The sequence below is a fragment of the Phoxinus phoxinus genome (genome assembly GCF_949152265.1).
Source record: "Phoxinus phoxinus genome assembly, chromosome: 2".
NCBI lineage: Eukaryota > Metazoa > Chordata > Actinopteri > Cypriniformes > Leuciscidae > Phoxinus > Phoxinus phoxinus.
In genome coordinates this window covers 1910079-1931126 of record NC_136877.1, presented here as the reverse complement: position 1 = coordinate 1931126, position 21048 = coordinate 1910079, and the positions used below count along the sequence as shown (strand labels likewise).

The window sequence follows — 21048 nt, the reverse complement described above, 5'->3', positions numbered from 1 at the left end:
GACCGGTGACTCTCTCGATAAATTATCAACATCACACATCTTTTAAAAAGATGGCCGCCAACGGGCTTTGAAATTACGCTTCAAACTTATGTTTTTACGCGCGTCAATTTCGCTCTTGATGCGCGAATGGACGCAAAGTTGTCATGCGTATAATTAGACGCGGCAGGCGCAAATTTGAAGTGCTATTCGCGTCCGGTGTGAACGCACCATTAGACTGCAAATATCCATTTAAAAAAAATACATATTCAAGTTTTCAAGATGAAGAACTTCAAATTCAGTTTTCTAAAATAAAAAAAGTGGAAAATTCAGATCGTACAGTGTATCATCTGATCATTTCATTTTGGAATGGAATAACGAGAAATGAAAAGACGGATCATTTATTAATTTTTTTCGTTTAGTTTAATAGACGGAAAACTAGGTTTCGGCTCAATTTCTCAATTTTCGTCTGTGGTTTACAAATCAGTTTATGGCTTTGATATTTCGCTCGCACATGTGGGCGGAGCTAGAAACGCCCGCACCGCAAACCACTACTAAATTTATCCTAACAACCCATGCGTGTCCTATGCATGTAAAAACTAATTTTCACGTATAAATTGCACTATAAACACACTGCATGCTATTGTAATATTAGCTTTTCTTAATAGGCTGCTGCCACCACCTTTAATTCTTTTAGCCAGTATGGTCTGGCAACAGAGGACAACACACCACCACAACTTCAATCTAAATACAGTTTTATTAACAGAGGGGACTACAAGGACAGGCTAAACACAACCTGGAAAGCCATAGAACTACACAGAGCACTATGTGAATTCATTCACTTCATTGGTGACAAACCCCAGAATAAATTACAGTGGCACTTCAAACTCATTTAAAACCTCAAATTCATGCATGTGTAAAACGTTATGACTGTTCCCTACCCTCCCAGTTTTTGTTACACCCACCCTTACTATCACCCTCTATTAGACACAGCTTTATTTAATACATCTGTTTAATTTAAAAACTATCTTAAAAAAAAAAACACTTAACTCGCCCACCGCGACACTGCCCCTCCCAACTGGAATTCCACACCGTTCCGTGCAGGGCAATGAGAGCGTCGTCGCGGCGTGTCGCCACTTCAGCCCAGCAAGCAATAGCCGTCATTTCACCGTCTCGGTTAAATATAGACCCGATATAGACCGGCTACGTGTAACCCACTTCTAGACGAAATAACATAGAATCTGGTTACATGTAATTTTTTCCTAAATAACTTGCGAGATGTAGCATATTCCATCATGTAAGCAACGTCAACTGTGATTATAAGGTGTTTGGTTTCATTTCTTTGACATGTTCTGGGTAGGCTGTGCGTAGACACGATCTAGCTCGTAGTCAGACCGGCTATATTGTAGCCCACTTATAGTCAAAACTGAAATAGCAGTTTTTTTGGGCAGGCAGCGCATAAGATATGGTTGATATCCCATCATGTTCGCATTGTTAATAATATGTACAAGGTGCAAGTGTCATTTCATGACATGGTCGATATGTAGTCACTATCTAGCTCTGAATAGCTCGGGCTATGTGCAGTCTGCTCTTAGCCCACCCGGCGAGATCGAGGCGATCAGTGGTCTACGTTTAACGGCTTGGCTATAGCCCTGATTTAGGCCAGCGATATAGCCACAATAGTCTTCAAATTGTCCACATGTTTTTCGCCCACGCAGCTTCATGTTTGCTGTCACACACAACAATATAATTTGACTGTCTTTCATTTTAAATTAAATAAAAATGCAATTACATTTCTCAACCGCTAGATGGCAACAGCCCAACAGAGACATGACTACGGGCAACGCACGAGACCCGATGACTGTTGCCAGATATCGCGATAAACATTGATGCCATTTTCAATTTTATTTTGCACGAGAGAGCTCACTGAGCATTTGTCGGAGACGGTCGAGCAACAGCAAACCTTCCAATTTCTACTTTGACCTTGTAAGTATGTGTGTTCGTTTTGACACGTGTTCATTATTTAAATACAGTATTTGTTATCGTGTAGGAATCATGACATTTTGAAGGTAACAACATGCTTTTATTCTAACAATCTAACGTTAGCCGCACGTGTAACGTTAGGCTACTGTAACTGTTTTTCTGTGTTCCCTTAAACTAACTTTAATTATGTAAATTAAAGGGGGTAAACATGAAACGTGCAACATGATTAACATTATTTGTTATAAAAGCCATAAATATATTTTAGTTTTTAGATTTTAGTTTTTGATGTGGCAAGGCAATTTTATTGTATAGCACGTTTCACCAAAAGTCAATTCAAGTACATTATATAAAACTTAACAACGACATAGGGCAATTTAAAAAGAGGCCTATAACTGTTTATTCCTTTCCAATGAATAAAAGGCTGTGGCAAACAGTAAAGGCTTTAACCTTGATTTAAAATAATTAAGAGTTGCAGCAGACCTGCAGTTTTCTATGACTTTGTTCCAAATGGTGCATAAGAACTGAATGCTGCTGCTTCATGTTTAGTTTTGACTCTGTGGACAAGAAAACAGACCTGTCCCAGATGACCTGAGGTCTGCTCTGGATGGTCCATAATGCAGCAGAATATCAGAAATTTACTTTGACCCTAAACCATTCAATGCTTTAAAAACCAGCAGTAGTAATTTGAAATCAATTATTTGACAGACAGGAAGCCAGTGTAAAAACCTCAGAACTGGAGTGATGTGATCAACTTTCTTGGATTTTAAGACACTGGTTTATTGCAAATTATCCAGCAATCGGTCAATACTGATTTTGACAAACATCAAATGTCTTTGTTTTGTGTGTGTGTTCAACAGAAGAAAGAGACCCATACAGGTTTGGAACAACTTGAAAGTGAGTAAATGGTGACAGGATTTTCACTTTTTGATGAACTGTCCCTTTTATATATTCATTAAAGATACATCGGTCAGTGATAAAAAAGGACTTAAAGGGGCCATGACATGTTTTTTCTTTTACTATGTTTCCTTTAGGTGCAATTATAGTATTACTTAGGGCTGTAGCGATATACTAATCTCACGATACGATACACGATATTCAGCTCACGATACGATATATATCACGATATTCAGCCAACGATTCGATATAATCCGATACACTTACATCATTTTCTGAAAGATTTAAAGGGGACGTAGGGGTGGGCGATATGGCAAAAATATCATATCACAATTTTTTTCAGGAAAATCACGATTGTATCACGATTCTTTTTCATGTTGGTTTTATTATTTTGCAAGTGACTGAGCATTACAGCCAAACTAATGTCCCTATTTTAAAAATAAATCCTTATAGGTAACAAAATATAAAATAAAAAAGAATGGCAGACATTTAGGCCAAAGTGGCGAAGATAAAAATCATTATTAAAGTCATAATGATCATAAAGGCATTATTTTCTTTGTTATTAAGAAGAAGCTATATTAACAGTAGCATTGAAGAAAGTAATTAAATTAAAATAATATGAAAATTAAAAACAACAGACTTCACTGTATAAATTATACATTGATTCTTACTAAAGTTCTCAGTCAAGAGCAGTGAGTGATTTACCAGGGAGCTTATTTCTGTTTTTAGACTGAATAATGGTAATGCAAAGTAGATATACATGTATGAACTGGTTGAATAATTTATTTTAATGTGACATCAGGCTATATTTGTCAGGATTCCACCTTCATCTTACGCCTCACTACATTTCCCAGCATTCCCCGTGTCTTCACACCTGCACTCACTCTTCCCTGAGTAATTATCATCACCTGTGCATTGTTAATTAGTTTATCACCTTCACCTGTAGTCTTCATTATCTTCTGTGTATTTAAGTTCTCCCTTGTTCACTTTGCAGTTGTCGGTCAATGTTAATGTTGATGTTTCATGGATCAAATAAACCTTTGCTATTTGAATCTTTATCTGGAACTTCATCTTCTTCTACCCTGAGACGTGACAGATTGACCGACCCAAAAGAACGAGATGGAGGTAGACTCTATGGACACGTTCCTTTTTCATCAGAATGGGAGTTCGATTGAAGAATTTGTGGAAGTATATCTTCATCTTCACCAAGATGTTTATTGGGAAGAGGAATACTTGAAGCGGCGTTTTTGGGGTGGACTGGAAGATACTCGAACCCAGCTACTTTTGCTCCGGGACTTTCATTTACCTTTTGTGGAATTCTTGGACAGAGCTCTTTGGGTTGGTGGATCCTCTCTCCAAATTGAGCCAGAGCCTGAGCAGCCCGATCATCCAGTGCACGAGCCCGATCCAGTGTCAGTGTCCGATCCACTGCCAGAGCCCGGTCGGGTGCCTGAATTAACAGGAATAATAGTTCCTCCCTTACTTTGGGAATGCCCGAGTCCGATTTTGATCCCAAGTCCGATCCGGTCCCAAGGTCCTTCTAGTTCGAACAGCCCAGCCCGGGATTCTCCGGCTCAGAAACGCCTTCATCATCGCAAATATCGTCCGGCTCAAAGACGCCTTCATTTTCGCCGGTCCCGCCCGGTTCAGAGACGCCTTCATCTTCGCCGGTCTCGCCAAGGTCAAGAGCTTCCTGCACCGCTGGTCCCGTCCAGCCCAGAGCTTCCTGCACCGCTGGTCCCGTCCAGCCCAGAGCTTCCTGCACCGCTGGTCCCGTCCAGCCCAGAGCTTCCTGCACCGCTGGTCCCGTCCAGCCCAGAGCTTCCTGCACCGCTGGTCCCGTCCAGCCCAGAGCTTCCTGCACCGCTGGTCCCGTCCAGCCCAGAGCTTCCTTCGCCGCTGGTCCCGTCCAGCCCAGAGCTTCCTTCGACGCTGGTCCCGTCCAGCCCAGAGCTTCCTTCGCCGCTGGTCCCGTCCAGCCCAGAGCTTCCTTCGACGCTGGTCCCGCCCAGCCCACCCTTTCCTTCGCTGGATCTGCCCAGCACAAAGCCCTCATCGCTGGATCTGCCCAGCACAAAGCCCTCATCACTGGATCTGCCCAGCACAGAGCCCTCATCGCTGCCCAGCACAGAGCCCTTATCGCTGCCCAGCACAGAGCCCTCATCGCTGCCCAGCACAGAGCCCTCATCGCTGCCCAGCACAGAGCCCTCATCGCTGCCCAGCACAGAGCCCTCATCGCTGCCCAGCACAGAGCCCTCATCGCTGCCCAGCACAGAGCCCTCATCGCTGCCCAGCACAGAGCCCTCATCGCTGCCCAGCACAGAGCCCTCATCGCTGCCCAGCACAGAGCCCTCATCGCTGCCCAGCACAGAGCCCTCTCGTCCGGTGTTGCCAGATGGGTCGGTGGATCTCAGTTCTTCGCCTCCAACCTCCGTGCCCAATACTCCGCCTCAGCCCATCCGTTCATCACCGTCCCCTTGGCTCCTACCTCCTTCAGTTCCTCCATGGTCCATCAGTCCACCAGCTCCTCCAGGCTCACTCGTCCCCCCGAATCCACCTTGGTCACTCGTCCATCTTCCCTCGCCTCTGGACTGCTCTCCTCCGGCTACGCCTCGTCCCTTCGTCCTCCCGGCTCTGTTGAACTCCTCGCTCCCTTCAGTTCCCTCTTTGGTCCTCACTCCCTCTTTCGTCACCGTGCCCTTCTGTCCCCTGTCAGCCCCTCACTCGCCAGAGCCGGCGGGTCCGCCATGTCCAGCTGGTCCCTCGGTGTCGCCTGGGTCCGTCGGCTCTTCGGCTCCCCCCGGATCTCCTCCCTCTTCTGCTCCGCCTCCGTCAGTCGGCACCCTGGACCCCTCTACCCTTCCTCCTCCATGGCTCATCCCTCCGTCAGCTCCGCCTTTCTCCATCTACGGCGCGGGTCGCGCCTGGCGGGAGGGGGGGGGGGGGTACTGTCAGGATTCCACCTTCATCTTACGCCTCACTACATTTCCCAGCATTCCCCGTGTCTTCACACCTGCACTCACTCTTCCCTGAGTAATTATCATCACCTGTGCATTGTTAATTAGTTTATCACCTTCACCTGTAGTCTTCATTATCTTCTGTGTATTTAAGTTCTCCCTTGTTCACTTTGCAGTTGTCGGTCAATGTTAATGTTGATGTTTCATGGATCAAATAAACCTTTGCTATTTGAATCTTTATCTGGAACTTCATCTTCTTCTACCCTGAGACGTGACAATATTGATATAAATGATAGTCTTAATATATTGCTTAGGAAAATACATGCATCTTAACTCTATATTGCCCAACACTAGTGTGCATCCAAGCAAAAGAGAATGACTTAGTCACAATTACTGTAATTAAAGTTAAACATTATGGTGTCAACAATGCTTTTCTTATGCAAATTCTTTTTTTCTTATTTGGCAGATGCTGTGATGATACACTTTCCAATTGCAACCGAATTTGAATTAAAAAATGCAATTGGGGGGCATTTTAAGCAAGCACCAGGGAAAGTGGGGGGGGGGGGGGGGGGGGGGGGGTTAATGGGTATCCAAATAAACAAATAAACTTAGATCATAGATGGAAAAGACCATTTACAGCCAATACAGGCAATTTACTTAGGAAAAATATGTTTTGAAAGTTTTTTTGACAGTTAAAGCACCACGTCTTGCCTGATCTCCACCACTTTTATTAGGTGTCCTCAAAGTGTGCCCATACATATGTGTGTCAAACTTGTTGTAAATATCTCATTTCGTTTTGAAGGTTAGACACTTATATTTATGAGAGCATAAAAATGATCCATAGGTGACATTGATTGGATTTTATTTTTATCAGTTCCTATCATAATTTTGACATTTGGGTGTTATTGTTTAGCTATTGACCTATGTTTTAAATTTCCTGTGGTGTTTTTGTCTCGATTGGACTAACGGCTTCGAAGAGAATCGCAAGTTTTTTAAGCGCTAAATGACACCATTACACAAACCATAAGGCGAAACATGGCATGTTTGGTATCGCTGGACTCGGCAAGGATTCAGGAGTCTAAGGAGGTCACTCACGTGAAAAATGCTGGCTTGAAGCTTCTCAGGCTCCTTCAGGGCATTGTGCCGATGACGTATACTGAGTTTTTTGAGATACACCAATGTTGTCATACACTATCATGGCACCCTGGACAAAGACACTGCATGCCAATTTTCATCGGACTAAGGGTTGTATGTGGTTATACCCATTTTCATGATTGTTTTTCCTGTTATAGCGCCACCAAGTGGCCAATCATCGCTATTGTTTTATGTGACCTCAGATTGAGTTCATGAACATGTGTCCCAAGTTTAGCGAAAATATCTCTTTCCGTTCACAAGTTATAACTGTTTAGGTAAAAGTGTCTCTGGTGCCATTAAACATTTTGGTTCCCCTTAGCAACCGTTTTAATGATTATTGACAGTCAGACTCCAGATAATTTTTTCTGCAGTGGTTTGGTTCCGATCAGGCCAAAAACCTAGGAGTAGTTCGCAAAAGTAGGTTTAAAAAAAAAAAACGGAATTTACTCGAAATTGGCGCCCGAAGGGCGAGCCAATCCGAGGCATGCGTCTCGTCCGCCTTGAGCCAAGGATTCCAACGATGTAAGACACTTGAGCCTACGCCTAGCGGTTTAGGAGTTATGAGCCGTTTCGTACTTTTGACCGCTGTAGCGCCCCCAACAGGCCGATCGGAGCGTGCCTTGCTGACGTTGTAGGCGGTGTGAGTACTACCAGCCCCCAAAGTTTCAAGTCTCTACGACTTACGGTTCGGCCTGCCCGATCAGTTTTAGAGGAGAATGCTGCATCATGGGAAAATTAACAATAACAATAGGGTTTCAGCACTATGTGCTTGAACCCCTAATTATTGTATCTGTTCACAGAAATGTTATTAAAATAAAACATTTGTCATAAGATCACAAAAAAAAACAATATCTCAGTATAAGATGTAATGTAAAAGCTTATTTATCTTTATTCTACTAAATCTTTCTTTATTATGAGAGCTCTCAGCGGGGGGGAAAGCACATGTAACAACCATACAAGATAATCAGCACAAAATCAATATAAAGTTAAATGATGATCTAAAATAGACTACAAACAATAGATCATCTGAGCAATAAAGAATATGAATAAATGAATCAAAAGATGAGTAAATTAATACCATATATGGATATAAGTTTATATGATTAAAGAAAATAAAATAAAAAAAGACAATAATAAATGGATTATAACACAAGCTTAGCTCTTTAGTCAAATAAAGTGTTTTGCTTTCCTGGCGTGAACCAGACAATCACCCCTCAGAGAAGATACATACATGCACAGATGGCATTACAAAGTAATATCCCTTACTTCCCTTTAACAGTCAAATACAAAGAGTAATAAAATATAATGTCTATAAATCGCCTCAAAAGGCAGAATACTCTGTGTTTTACAATACTTCATATTTTAAGTAGAGCTGTTGTTCTCTTTTTCTCTGTCAAGCACACATAAGCCGTAAACATTATATATAGGCCTGGCAAAATATGTTTTCAAACTGCAACACTGTTGGGGATTTTGTCTGGGGACAAATAACCATAATCAAATGCTAATCCCTTATTCCGGCTCTTGATGGTGTTGGTCACCTCATCTAGGTTCTTGCGGAAAGTGTTGATGGCTTCCTTCACTGGTTGCTCTGTGAAGCACGTGTCTGGATACTCGCCTAAGTACAGCTGGGGAGAAAGTAAGTTCTTCAGAAGCAGAACAACATCTTTCTTTCTTTTTACAAGATAAACTGACCCTTCTCTAAGCTCCGCCCCCTTCATTTCTGTCAATCACTCAGACAAGCTTATAAAACAAACAAAGGAATTGGGGATTTTCAAATCATAATCCATATTATGGATAATCAAAACATAAATTAACTGTCACTGTATACGTGCTCCAGAAAAAAGATTAATTATCTCTATGACTTTTAGATAATTTAGTTTAAAACTATACAAACACACCGGACCATCCATTATCTAACACTAGAGAAGAGCAAAAGCTTGCCTGTAAGGATTGGAAGAATTGTATTACATATGGATTTCTTATTCAACACTGTTTTGAATTTTAAAATGTGTGGACATAAAAGTTTGAATGTGGCACATAATATATAGTGTAGACGTTTCCTTCTCAGGTTTTGGCTGCACTCTTCTTTATATGCAGAATAAAATTGAACAGCGCAGTTATTATTATGATTTATACTGTACAATAACAGATCAGAGCTCCTAATATTTTATATACATAACACCATTAAAAGAATATATAAACTTTCTGTTACTCCCCAAACATGATGATGTTTTTAAAATGGTACTTAGCAAAGGTTCAGTTAAATTAATTGCTCTACCTGACTTAAAATACATAGTATTCGTTGGCAGTGCCGCAGAAAACATACACTGTAGCAAGCAAACAATCTACAACAATAAGAAGAATTTAAAATGTGTTTGAGCCTACATAGAGCATATAAGTTGAGCCTATAAGTTTCTTTGGCATTTCTCTCAAAATTATGTTTTTTTTCCCCAGAAAGCTTATTTTATTTAATTCTGATATTTTTTTTCTTCTATTTTTTAATGCAATTTTAAGCATATTCCTCACATTATTTCAACTTAAATTCAAAATAACAATTTATGCATGACCCTTTTTTTTCAGCTCAAAATATACATTGGGTGTATTTGCCGACCTCTTGTGAAAAAAAATATATAACATGACATGTCATGACTCTTGCCACTAGATGGCCTTTTAGCTCTATGAAGCTTTTTTTGAATTCACAGGACTCCTCAAATTCATTCAATTGTTTTGTGTATTCATGTTTCAAGTCCAACAAAAGTCCCAGGGTCTTGGACCCCTCAAATTAACACTCAATTTTTTTAATTTAAAAAATATATAGTTTCGGATCAAAATGATCCGAGGGTTATGCTCTGTACCCTCAGTTAGGAACAGGTTAATTCTTTTTCACATTGATTTAGACTAAACTGCCGTCATGTTTGGTACAATTTTAAGTGGAAAGTGAATCCAGACCAAATCAAAATCAAACCTCGTTCTTCTGGAACTGACTGAGGGCCCAAGCTGTTCCTAGAGCCATACTGGAACGTCCGAGATCAGGCAGACTCTCCATGATATAGTCCATATCCACTTTGCCCTTCTGTTCTGGAGGCGGCTTGCGCATGGTGGTAGGACTGTTGGGGATCCAGCCATACCAGTCAAACTGGAACATAAAAGTTTACACACAGATATTAGCTTATAGATATTATCCAGAATTTTGCCAAGCAATTTTTAACACTCCTGCAGATTATATGAAAGTGTGTAATCTCACCTGTCCAAAGTTGACAGCAGCATGTTGTGCTGAGGTGTTGAATATCACAACGGTCAGGTACTTGACTAACTCCACTCGAGTTTTCAGAGACTCTGGAAACACTGAAAACAGTGGCAGTACGCATTTAACTTGTGCACACATTTAAGGGTTAATTATCCAGCAGCCATATCACCCTGTAGCCCAAGAGTGGTTGCCCACTGAAGCTAAGCAGGGCTGAGTCTGGTTAGTACCTGGATGGGAGACCTCCTGAGAAAACCAGGTTGCTGCTGGAAGAGGTGTTAGTGAGGCCAGCAGGGGGCGCTCACCCTGTGGTCTGTGTGGGTCCTAACGCCCCAGTATAGTGATGGGGACACTCTCTGTGGTCATTAAAAATCCCATGGCACTTCTCATAAAGAGTAGGGGTGTAACCCCGGTGCCCTGGCCACATTCCCTCCAATAGCAAGTTCTGGAAGCTCATAATGCACAGTAAGGTCTGAAGAGACCCGTGTGAAATCATACTTGAGAGAAGCCAGTCAGTTGAGTTTGTGGTAAAACCTTTACAGTGCTTGTATATTGTTGTATTTCAATGTATTTGATAATTCATACTCATAAAGTAGAACTGAAATGACATTCATTACAAGATGATTTAATTAAAACATTTCAAAATCCACCCACAGACTATTTTTCCAGTCATGAATTTTGTCATTGAGGATTTCTATCAAATATTGTGCAAAAATCTCGTCTCGTTCTTGTGAATCCAATCTCGTGTCTCATCTTGTCTCGTGAGATAAGGGTCTCGTCACACTCCTATTAAATAAATATACCGTGAGGGGAGGCTTAACAAAGCTCTCAGTATCCAAGAAGGATCAACGAGAGCCTAACAACTTAACAAACTGCCTGGCCAAGCTCTATGAGCAGAGGCCTCAACATGACGACCCTTTAAACCAAGAGGAGGCCTAACTAAGCCCCACGCTCAGGAAACCTGGGATCCATTGCAGTGCAGCCACATAGATGACATCATTTGATTTTCACACACAGTCAAATCAGCATTTATCCGATTCAGCCTCACAAAATGTAATGCATACAAGTCTTTAAATCTAGACTGAATTATAACTGTGAATTTCATACAGTAATTGTTTGTTTGTTATTTCTTTGGATTTACTTAATCACTTAAGTAATAATTTGTCTCACCAAGTTAAATATCAAAATGTATGTCAGTATTTCTCAAATTTGCCCAAGTACAAATATTTGTATTCTCATTAATGCTTTTGAAACATTGCAGAAACTTATTTGATTTCTGGGTATTTGTTTTATGTCACATTTGACTTGTTTGAATTAATGTTTTTGGACATTAATTCAAATTAATCTCGGTGTTTGGTTACACTGATATTTTGCTTATACTCTTAATGAAAAAAAAAATAAGAGCTTGTAAGATCTTTTATTCGTGACTAGCTTTATAAGTACATCAAATTGAGGGCTTTTTGCCAGAGACAAATTTGTATCTGACCATATTAAACCTCTGACCAATGACAAATGCCATATGTATGCTTTTGCTGTTTGTTGCACTATATGGTTTTTTAAATGACAAGATCCCTTCTACCCAAGTTCACATCATGTGTCCTGCCTCAGAAAGAAGAACAATCGTTTGCTCTCAGATTAAAGCCGCGTTTCCACCGCGGGAACTTTCCCCAGGAACTAGGAACTTTGGGCTGGTACTCGGTGTGTTTACACCGCAGGAACCAGGGTCTAAATGAAGTTCCGGGTAAATATTTCCCCCTCAGAAAGTCCCTGCTGGCGAGGTAGTACTTTTTCAAAGTTCAGGAACTTTCGGGGGCGAGACTTGTGCGCTGAACGTGCTGATTGGTTGTGTTCACGCCGCATTTTGACTGGAGGACTCCACGCAGCATTCTATTTTAACCGGCATTTAAAAAAATCTATTGCGGTTCGTGGCTTCATGCATTAAGAGTTGTCTGTCTGCAAATATGGAATTTAATTATAAAAAAACAACTGGACCGACGACGAGGTTCAGGCTTTATTACGCGTATTTGTGTAACAGGACATTTTCTGCGCGTTCGTCCCAGCCATCTCACATTCAATGTCCGCAATACATCACAAACAACTGCAGCACAGTTTGAATCTCCTCCATACTTGTTATAAATGTGGCGCTCAAAACTGATTACTGTCCGCCGCAGACTGGGAGGAGCAGTCGCGCGCAGTTTATAATCTTCCCGGTACTTTAGACCGCGGTGTAAACGCAGAAAGTAACCGGTCTGGGGCAAAAAAAAGTTCCTGGGAAAAAAGTTCCTGGGACAAATTGTTCCGGGTAATTTCGGTGGAAACGCGGCTTAAGTACCTGTTCTTTTGAGGATGAGACGTTTTGGATGTACTGATAAGAACCGATCAAATCCACTTGATAGAGTCATCAGCTGTGGTGGGGGTAATTGTACGGCTGAAAATAATCAAAGATATTTGAAAATGAACAAAGATATTTGCCTTTACTGAAATGAACAAAGACATTTGCTTTTACTGTTTCAACCCCCCTCCTTCTTACACCAAGGACCATTTGGAATTCCTAAAGACAAAGAGGTGCTGATAGTGCTCAAGGCCTGTAGACCAAGATATGTGGACATTGGGTGTCTTCTAATCGTCACACCTTTAGTACGATGGGGGAAGTAATAATCTGATTGGTCAGTTTGAACATCTCACATTTGGGTTTTAGTCACATGGTCAGGGAAAGGATAAAAGAAGATTGTAACAGTCGCTCTGTCTCTATATCTTTGGATCCCTTTCTTGGGTCTCTCTCTCTCTCTTTTCTTTGTCTCTAAATCTCTACACTTTCTCTTTCCCTCTCTTTCTATATCTCAGGCAACATTTTACATATATGCTGTGTACAATTAATGGTAGAAGTTTTTAGCATCTCATACATCTATTTTGTAACTATTTTAAGTGTAACCATAATCATATTTTGTCATTAAACCTTTTCAATTACAAATAATGTGCTAACTAGTTTTGATTTGGTATTGACTTTGAAGTGCTAGCTATTGCAATCAATATAATCACTCTATAGCAACACTCTCCCACATATTAAGCAATTGTACCTGCGTTTACAACTAACTGTACTCACTGTCAGAATTATTCATGCCAAAGGAAACATCCTTAACAAATCTTTGAATCTCCACATCTCTTTTAACGGTCTCATCGCTCTCATAGTAGATCTCGACCACATCAGACACAAAACTAGGAAGATGAAAAATATGACAAAATGAATGAAAATAACTTTTTATTGGAGTGTATGTGGACTAATTTTTACTTTTCACTAGTAGTACAAGATCTCAACTGTTGCAACACCTACTTGTGTATTGCCTCCCAGATCATCATGCCATCATCTCTATAATAGTACTTGGGCACATCTTTCATTCCTCGATCTTCTATGGTCTCAGGGAAGCACAGGGACTCGTAGGTTAAAGTCTCCATGGCCTTTTTAATCACTTCAGACATCCCATTTGCAGAGAGGCTACTAATCTGTGGATATCAAGAATTCAGTTAATATTTTGCCTACATTTTTTCAGCCCTTATTTAGGCTACTCTTTGACTTTTTGAAATGTAGGAACTATTTAGGTCTGACAAAGACTAAATAATCAAATATGAATAGAATTGCTTTGAATCCTAGCAATATGCTCTTAACGCATTATAGTCCTTCACGTCTATTGCGATCTCAAAATTCCGGCCAGTTAATAATACCAAGAATTTTAAATTCGACTGCTGGCGGTAGATCCTTTTCCCCTTTAGCACCAAAACTTTGGAACAGTCTTCCTACCATTGTCCGGGAAGCAGACACACTCTGTCAGTTCAAAGCTAGATTAATGACACATCTCTTTGACCTAGCATTCACATAACACATTATAGACTTCTATAACTCAATGTTAGGCTGCATAGATTAGGTCAGCCGGAACTGGGAACACTTCCCTTAAATCCTGATGTACTCGTTACATCATAAGAAGAATGGCAGCTACGCTAATTTTAGTGTCTTTGTTTATCCCGAGGTTTACCGCAGCCTGCCGGATCCAGGCCGTATCCAGATCTGATGAAGGACCTTCGCCTGGACCCGATGACAACGCAGTGCTGAAGTGCCAACTAGCCTCTCCCTATGGAGAATCCCTTTACCACTCTACAGATAAAGCATTCTGGGGATAATTTTGGTTTCGCGTATCTACCCCGAAGTGATAAAATTCTGTATAAAAAATTAAGGCCAGACAAGTAGTTTGTTAAGGCTTGGTTTGTAGGGAATTACAAACCTGCGCACATAGTATATTCAAATGCGCACAACTATTGAATTAATTCTTAATGCGCACGTTAGTGCCATCAGCGTTTCTCACAGGTTCGTGTTTAAAGTCTGTGTAGAGAGAACCGCTATCGTCTTAGCGGTCTCTATTTTAATAACTAATGATCGTTGCGATGGAAGTGAATCAATCAAAACTAACTTTAGCTGGAAAATATCTTTATTCAAGAACCACTATAAAGCCAAAACAATCTATGTTACCTTAAATTATCCGTTTGTCACTGTAAAGCCGCTTTGAAGCAATACATTGTTAAAAGCGCTATATAAATGAAGATGACTTGACTTGACTTGAATATGCTGTTTATGTGTGTATATATATATTAAATTAGGTGTAAAGCTACCTTGCTGATGATCCCGTTTTCACTGATGAGTTTTTCACGGGCCGCTGCATTAATTGCAATTGTGAACCGAACATGAGGTTTCAGTAACTGTAAGAAGCATTTAAACATGTGCATTAAATCATAAAAACCTGAAACTGCAAAAGTGATGTCATTCCCTGGAGGTTTTTGGTTAACAGCATTAAACCATGGATGTCAAAAAGGCAAGGATATCAGAACCAGCAACCCTTCCTCTGTAAATTGACATGTGTGAAACCACAATATTCAGTTTAGCCCTGAATCTAAATATCATGACTGTGTATTGAGAGACATGTACCTTGTATACAGGATGGACTGCAGGGAGCTGTCTGTACATGGCCACTTCAAAAACCTCTGATGTCAGATGTGTCTTGAGAAGGTGCGTGACCAACTGGTGTACAATGAAGTCGGCAGATTTCACCCACATCTTGGCAAGCATCCAATCATATTCATTATCACTCGGGAGAAAGATTGGGCTCTTTTCCCCTGGGGTTTGACTGAGCTGATTTAGAAATAATAAAGCCAAGCAAGACATTGTTACTTCAGTGAGTAGATTCACAGCTGAAGCATTTTCATTTTTAATTTATGTTTTCATTTGATACTGATTATATATGGGACAGATACCTGAATGGCAATTGGCACAATTTGGTCCAATCTGTTCTTGTACAGCAGGCAGAGCGGTGCAGTCAAAAAGACCAGATCGCTGGATGTTGGCACTCCCTCCAGTATTTCATAATCCACTATGTAGATGTTTCCTGCCTGTAAACATGTACACAGGTGCAAAGTTTAGAACTAATAGTTCATGGGTTAAATAACATTGATTTGAGTCATTTATGTAAACTAAATTATGTGAAGGATGTCAGAATACAAGCAATTCTTGAAAATGATAACTGACCGACTGTTCAAGTGATTTATTTCTTAAAGTTTCTGACCTTTATTTCCTCTTGTAGAGTGACACCTCTCTTCAGAAAGCTCTTCACCATCTCATGTGTGACTGGAAACTTGTCTGGAATCTCCGTGCACTTCTTGATCATGACAGGATTGCAGCCATTCAAAAACTGATAGCCGAACATGTAATCCTTTCTCCAGTCTTGCATCACGTTCTCTGTCCAGAATTTACAGGGGAAAATTTAGTCAACTGTCAAAGGCTTTACATGTATGAAAAAAATGTGCCTCTGCATTGTTGGTTTCTCAAAACAATTGTGGTTTTGGATATAAAGTGTTTGTTTAAATGAAGAAACAAACCTAGTAGAGTGTTCTTGATATTAAAATATTCCAATATCTTTTCAAAATCAGCCATGTCTTTCCAGGAATTAATGAAACCTTTAAATTGGTTAAGAAATGATTCCACAATGCTGAAAAAGAGTGCATACTGTATAATTAAAGACATGAACACTATATGCACAAATTTCGTTCTGGAGAACTGAGGAAAATCTCATTATCAAATCAACAAGAACTGTGGCCATGACAAACTTACGCTTTCAGGAAATTGAAATCCAACTCAAAGGTTTTTGCTGCATCGAACTGAACTTCTGGAAGAAGATGATCCATGCCCTTGGGGTAGCCTTCGCGCCACTCCTTCCAGCTTCAACAAGAAAAATGACAACATTTACTTAAACCGTTACACTGTCATGTACACTTATGTTAAGTTTCACTTTCATGGACTTTTAGTTTGTTTACTGTCAGCTTCCTGGTCCTTTGTCTTAGGGTGCATTCACATCTGTAGTTCGGTTCATTTGGTCCGGACCAAGGGCGAAAAATAATACTTTGTGGCATTTTTCAGGCGTTTTGGTTCCTTTTCACACCACACTTAGCCTGGCAAGCCAGACTTACATCAAGATGTTTAGTCTGGCAACTCTCCATAGACGCGGCTTAATCCGAGGGGCGGTTGTCTCTCAAAATCCCTCTGCACGCAATAGGATAGCGCTACAACCAACCAGAGCAACGAAGAAGGTGACGTAGTCAGAGCGGCAAAGATCCGGTCCAGCAAAACTCCGAACACTTTTTCCTTTTTTTAGAATGACTTAAGTGCCGTTCTTTGCTCTTTTCTTAAAGAAAAACTTAACTCCAAGTCCTGCAGAGTCACGGCCAAAGCCGATTCAAAGCCGCCATTCTTTGTTTTCAAGTGACAGCCGTCGCAACTCTGTCGTCATATGTTAAGCCCGCCCCCGCCTACTCTATACACGACGTGATTGACCTGACCCAATTTAGTTTTTTTGCAGCTAGAAGGTCTATGGAGAGTGGCTAGACTGCCCTGGCTGCAAAATACATTTTGCTGCCGCTAGGGTGCGTCTAGATTTCTAGGCTACACCACACTGATTGCTCTGGTCCGAATCAGTTGATGAGTTGATGAACAAACCAAAATGCAGTCATGTGACAACATCCACATCACTCGTTGGCCAGATGTGTCTTGAACATATTTCCATAACTGCACTTGGATAGTTGAGAATTAACGTTTGGGGAAATTCCAACAGAACTCCTGGAAGTAAACAAAGAGGAGGAAAATCCAGCAGACAACACGCCGCTTTTTACTAGTATGGAGAGACGACTGCGTGGGCTGATTGTATCCCTGGTCATATTTTATCATAGTTTGTCTACACCACTTTAGGCAAACAATACCATTTTAAATTGAAGCGAGGATGCGGCCTGAAACTAATGTTTTAATGCACTGCACGCGGCGAAGGCGCATCGGAAGTCACTTCAGGAGAAGGCGTGCATTAATGTTGCTAACATAATGCACAGCGCAGCTGACTACGGCAGCTGGTTTAGTCCAAAAATGCGCAGGTCTTTGGCAGTTGGGTCTGTTCGAGATCGGATCACGTTCTCACCACAAACAAACTGCTCCAGAGTTAATTTGAAATCGTAATGAGACCACCTCTTCGAGGAGGTCTTGGTCCGCATGAGAGCGTTCAAATTAGTGATTCACTTTACTTCCCGAACAAGTGCGCACCCGAGTTCGTGTTGCTTTCACATTCACGCAATCCGCGGCACGGTTCGGGAGCAACCGAACTCAGACCACCTCCTCTAGGTAGTCTCGGGTTCGGTACCCCAGTGCGCACCCGGGTCCGCATGACAGCGTTCACATTAGCGATTTTTCATGCAAACTGTACATCGTTCCAAACTAAACTGCCAGTGTGAAAGCCCCTTTAGTTTCCAAAAGTCTATCATCACACCAGTTAGTCTTTTAGTTTGGTTATCTTGTTTACATGCTCTGTGTTTTCAGTTACCTTATTGTCCGGTATTGTTTGTGTGCAGCAGACTGTTTGTTTATTTAACATTGTTTTTTGCATTACCTGATTCTGAGTTTGAGCTATTTTGATCCTTGTTGGCATTTCTTCGTCTAGACCAGGGGTGCCCAATCCTGCTACTGCCCGATTGACTGTCCTGCACAGTTCATCTCCAACCCTAATCAAACACACCTGCCTTTCATTTTCAAATGATCCTGAAGACCTTAATTGGTTGCTTCAGGTGTGTTTGATTAGACTTGGAAATGAACTGTGCAGGACAGTTGATCGGCAGGAGCAGGATTGGGCACCCCTGGCCTAGACTAATGTGACCAACACCAAGAATTACATTTAAAGGTGAAGTGTTTTAAAAAAAATTCTCACAGCCCAATTTAATGTGCTGAGACAATTACAAGTAAGACTTTTGTCAGTTGTCTTGTGTTTTTCTTTTACAAAAATGCAATAAATTGCAATCAATCGTTAAAATATGTTTTATGTTACCAGTGGTCTGTTTTGGGGAATAGCCTACTCTAAAAAGTCTCAGTATTGCCAGAAAACAATTTTCTTGCTTTTCCAGAGTGATTAGCGACATGGCATTTACAACTCAGGTAACTGGTTAAAAAGAGGGAAAACTTTCCAAAACCGAGCACATATCCAAGTCAGCGTCCAGTTCAAGTACTGTACATTGAGATAAATAGAAATCCTCCTTGTCTAAGCCCAACGCACCAACGTTTAGCAGGGGGACGATCATCCAAACAATGGCAAATTCTCTTTGGCATCACCTGAATCCTTGGTCAAAATGCAAAGACTGAACACGAAACCTGAACAGAAAATTTCTACAAACGCGTTCACTTGTTTGGTCCGGTGTTCTGTCACGGGTGGTTGCTGGAAGAAGAATACAATCCAATACACAGCTTTATTCACAAACGCTCCAACAGAATGGCAAACGGTGAGCAACACACAACTTAACATAGACGACACTGAACTCAAAAAGTACACAGGTGATAATGATGGATGGTAATGCACAGCTGAGCATAATTAGTGTCCGTGACAACAAATGAGTGACGAAGGGAGGTGATGAGAGTCTAAACTAACGTGAGTGTGACACACACAGAGCTGCTACGGACCTATGTGTACAATATTATTGTGTCAAGCAGACTGAACTGTATATAGTGACACATAAAGAAAAAACTGCAACAAATGAATTTTGTTCAAGAATGTAATTGTTTCTTCAAACCTGAATTGTTTCTGTTGTAATTCCAGTTCTCCTCGTCTTTTCTCTCCAAGCAATTTGGTTTCATCCTGAGGCAATCGAGCTAAATGAATGCACAAAGCAATATGTAGCACACATTTTACACGTAGAAAAGACAGCATTTAAGACATGATTCAATATCAACTGAACTGAACCATAACATTTTAAAATAATAATGCTTAATTTAAAATGCACGTACCAGTGCCTTCTCGGATAATCACTTCCTTTTCATTTTCAATCCAGCAATGACAGGGGAACTCGAAGCGTTTTCCATAGGGTGTTTTCACTTTGATATGCCCACAAAACCACTGAAAATGGCCATAGTTTTTCTCCTTTTCAAGTTTCACCTGAACAATGTCTCCAAAGTCCTTCTTCACATGGATGTCGAAGGAGAACTCCTTTAATGACAACTTTTATTAGACATATTTTTTACAGTATACCACTTAGTTTGATTGAGCTTTTTCTGTTTATGTACACCATTTTTAAAACATTCTGTAAAGTCGGTAAAGCCAATTTTTTGAAGTGCCTAAAATAAAAGTTGGTTTTCCAATGTGTCGAAAGCTTTGTAGAGTACAGTGTACATTTTTGGACATCCTCAGACCTCAGTCATATGAAGACAAGGCATCATGCCTCAGACTAAAAGGCTTCAGTCATTGGACAAAACGGCATCGTGCCTCAGACTGAAAAGCTTCAGGTCTCAGGAAAAACAATGTCATGTCTCATACAATTAGGGATCAGATGAAACAGCCTCAGACAAAAAAGCATCAGACATAAAGGCATCGAGCAAAACGGACTCAGACTAAAAGGCATCGGACGAAACGGACTCAGACATAAAGGCATCAGGCGAAACGGCATCAGACATAAATGCATCGGGCGAAACAGCATCAGACATAAAGGCATCGGGCGAAACGGACTCATAGATAAAGGCATCGGGCGAAACGGCATCAAACATAAATGCATCGGGCGAAACAGCATCAGACATAAAGGCATCGGGCGAAACGGACTCATACATAAAGGCATCGGGCGAAACGGCATCAAACATAAATGCATCGGGCGAAACAGCATCAGACATAAAGGCATCGGGCGAAACGGACTCATACATAAAGGCATCGGGCGAAACGGTTTCAGATATAAAGGCATTGGGCGAAACGGACTCATACATAAAAGCATCGGGCGAAACGGCATCAGACATAAAGGTATCGGGCGAAACAGCATCAGACATAAAGGCATCGGGCGAAACGGACTCAGACATAAAGGCATCGGGCGAAACGGCATCAGACATAAAGGCATCGGGCGAAACGGCATCAGACATAAAGGCATCGGGCGAAACGGACTCAGACATAAAGGCATCGGGCGAAACGGCATCAGACATAAAGGCATCGGGCGAAACGGCATCAGACATAAAGGCATCGGGCGAAACGGACTCATACATAAAGACATCGGGCGAAACAGCATCAGACATAAAGACATCGGGCGAAACAGCATCAGACATAAAGGCATTGGGGGAAACGGACTCAGACATAAAGGCATCGGGCGAAAAGGCATCAGACATAAAGACATCGGGTGAAACGGACTCAGACATAAAGGCATCGGGCGAAACGGACTCAGACATAAAAGCATCAGGCGAAACGGCATCAGACATAAAGGCATCGGGCGAAACGGACTCAGACATAAAAGCATCGGGCGAAACGGACTCAGACATAAAAGCAT

General features: G+C 41.2%; 1 protein-coding gene across 1 annotated transcript; it reads right to left on the bottom strand.

Moving 5' to 3' along the window:
• Positions 1-7804: 7804 nt before the first annotated feature.
• Positions 7805-19397, bottom strand: LOC306988396 (polyunsaturated fatty acid 5-lipoxygenase-like). Its single transcript, XM_079593356.1, has 13 exons — positions 19324-19397; positions 16340-16447; positions 16108-16217; positions 15795-15967; positions 15487-15621; positions 15161-15364; positions 14848-14934; positions 13520-13689; positions 13292-13404; positions 12521-12616; positions 10189-10289; positions 9910-10080; positions 7805-8569 (listed from the first exon to the last, which is right to left on the bottom strand). The coding sequence occupies exons 2-13, from the start codon at positions 16411-16413 to the stop codon at positions 8390-8392; spliced, it is 1614 nt and encodes a 537-aa protein (XP_079449482.1). The 5' UTR covers positions 16414-16447; positions 19324-19397; the 3' UTR covers positions 7805-8389.
• Positions 19398-21048: the final 1651 nt, after the last annotated feature.

Coding starts and splice junctions, on each gene's coding strand:
- LOC306988396 (XM_079593356.1), bottom strand. CDS start 16,413: ATGGATCATCTTCTTCCAGAAGTTCAGTTCGATGCAGCAAAAACCTTT. Junction 13,405..13,519: donor ATCTGGGAGGCAATACACAA/GTAGGTGTTGCA, acceptor TCATCTTCCTAG/TTTTGTGTCTGATGTGGTCG. Junction 10,290..12,520: donor TCTCATCCTCAAAAGAACAG/GTACTTAAGCCG, acceptor CACTGTTTTCAG/TGTTTCCAGAGTCTCTGAAA.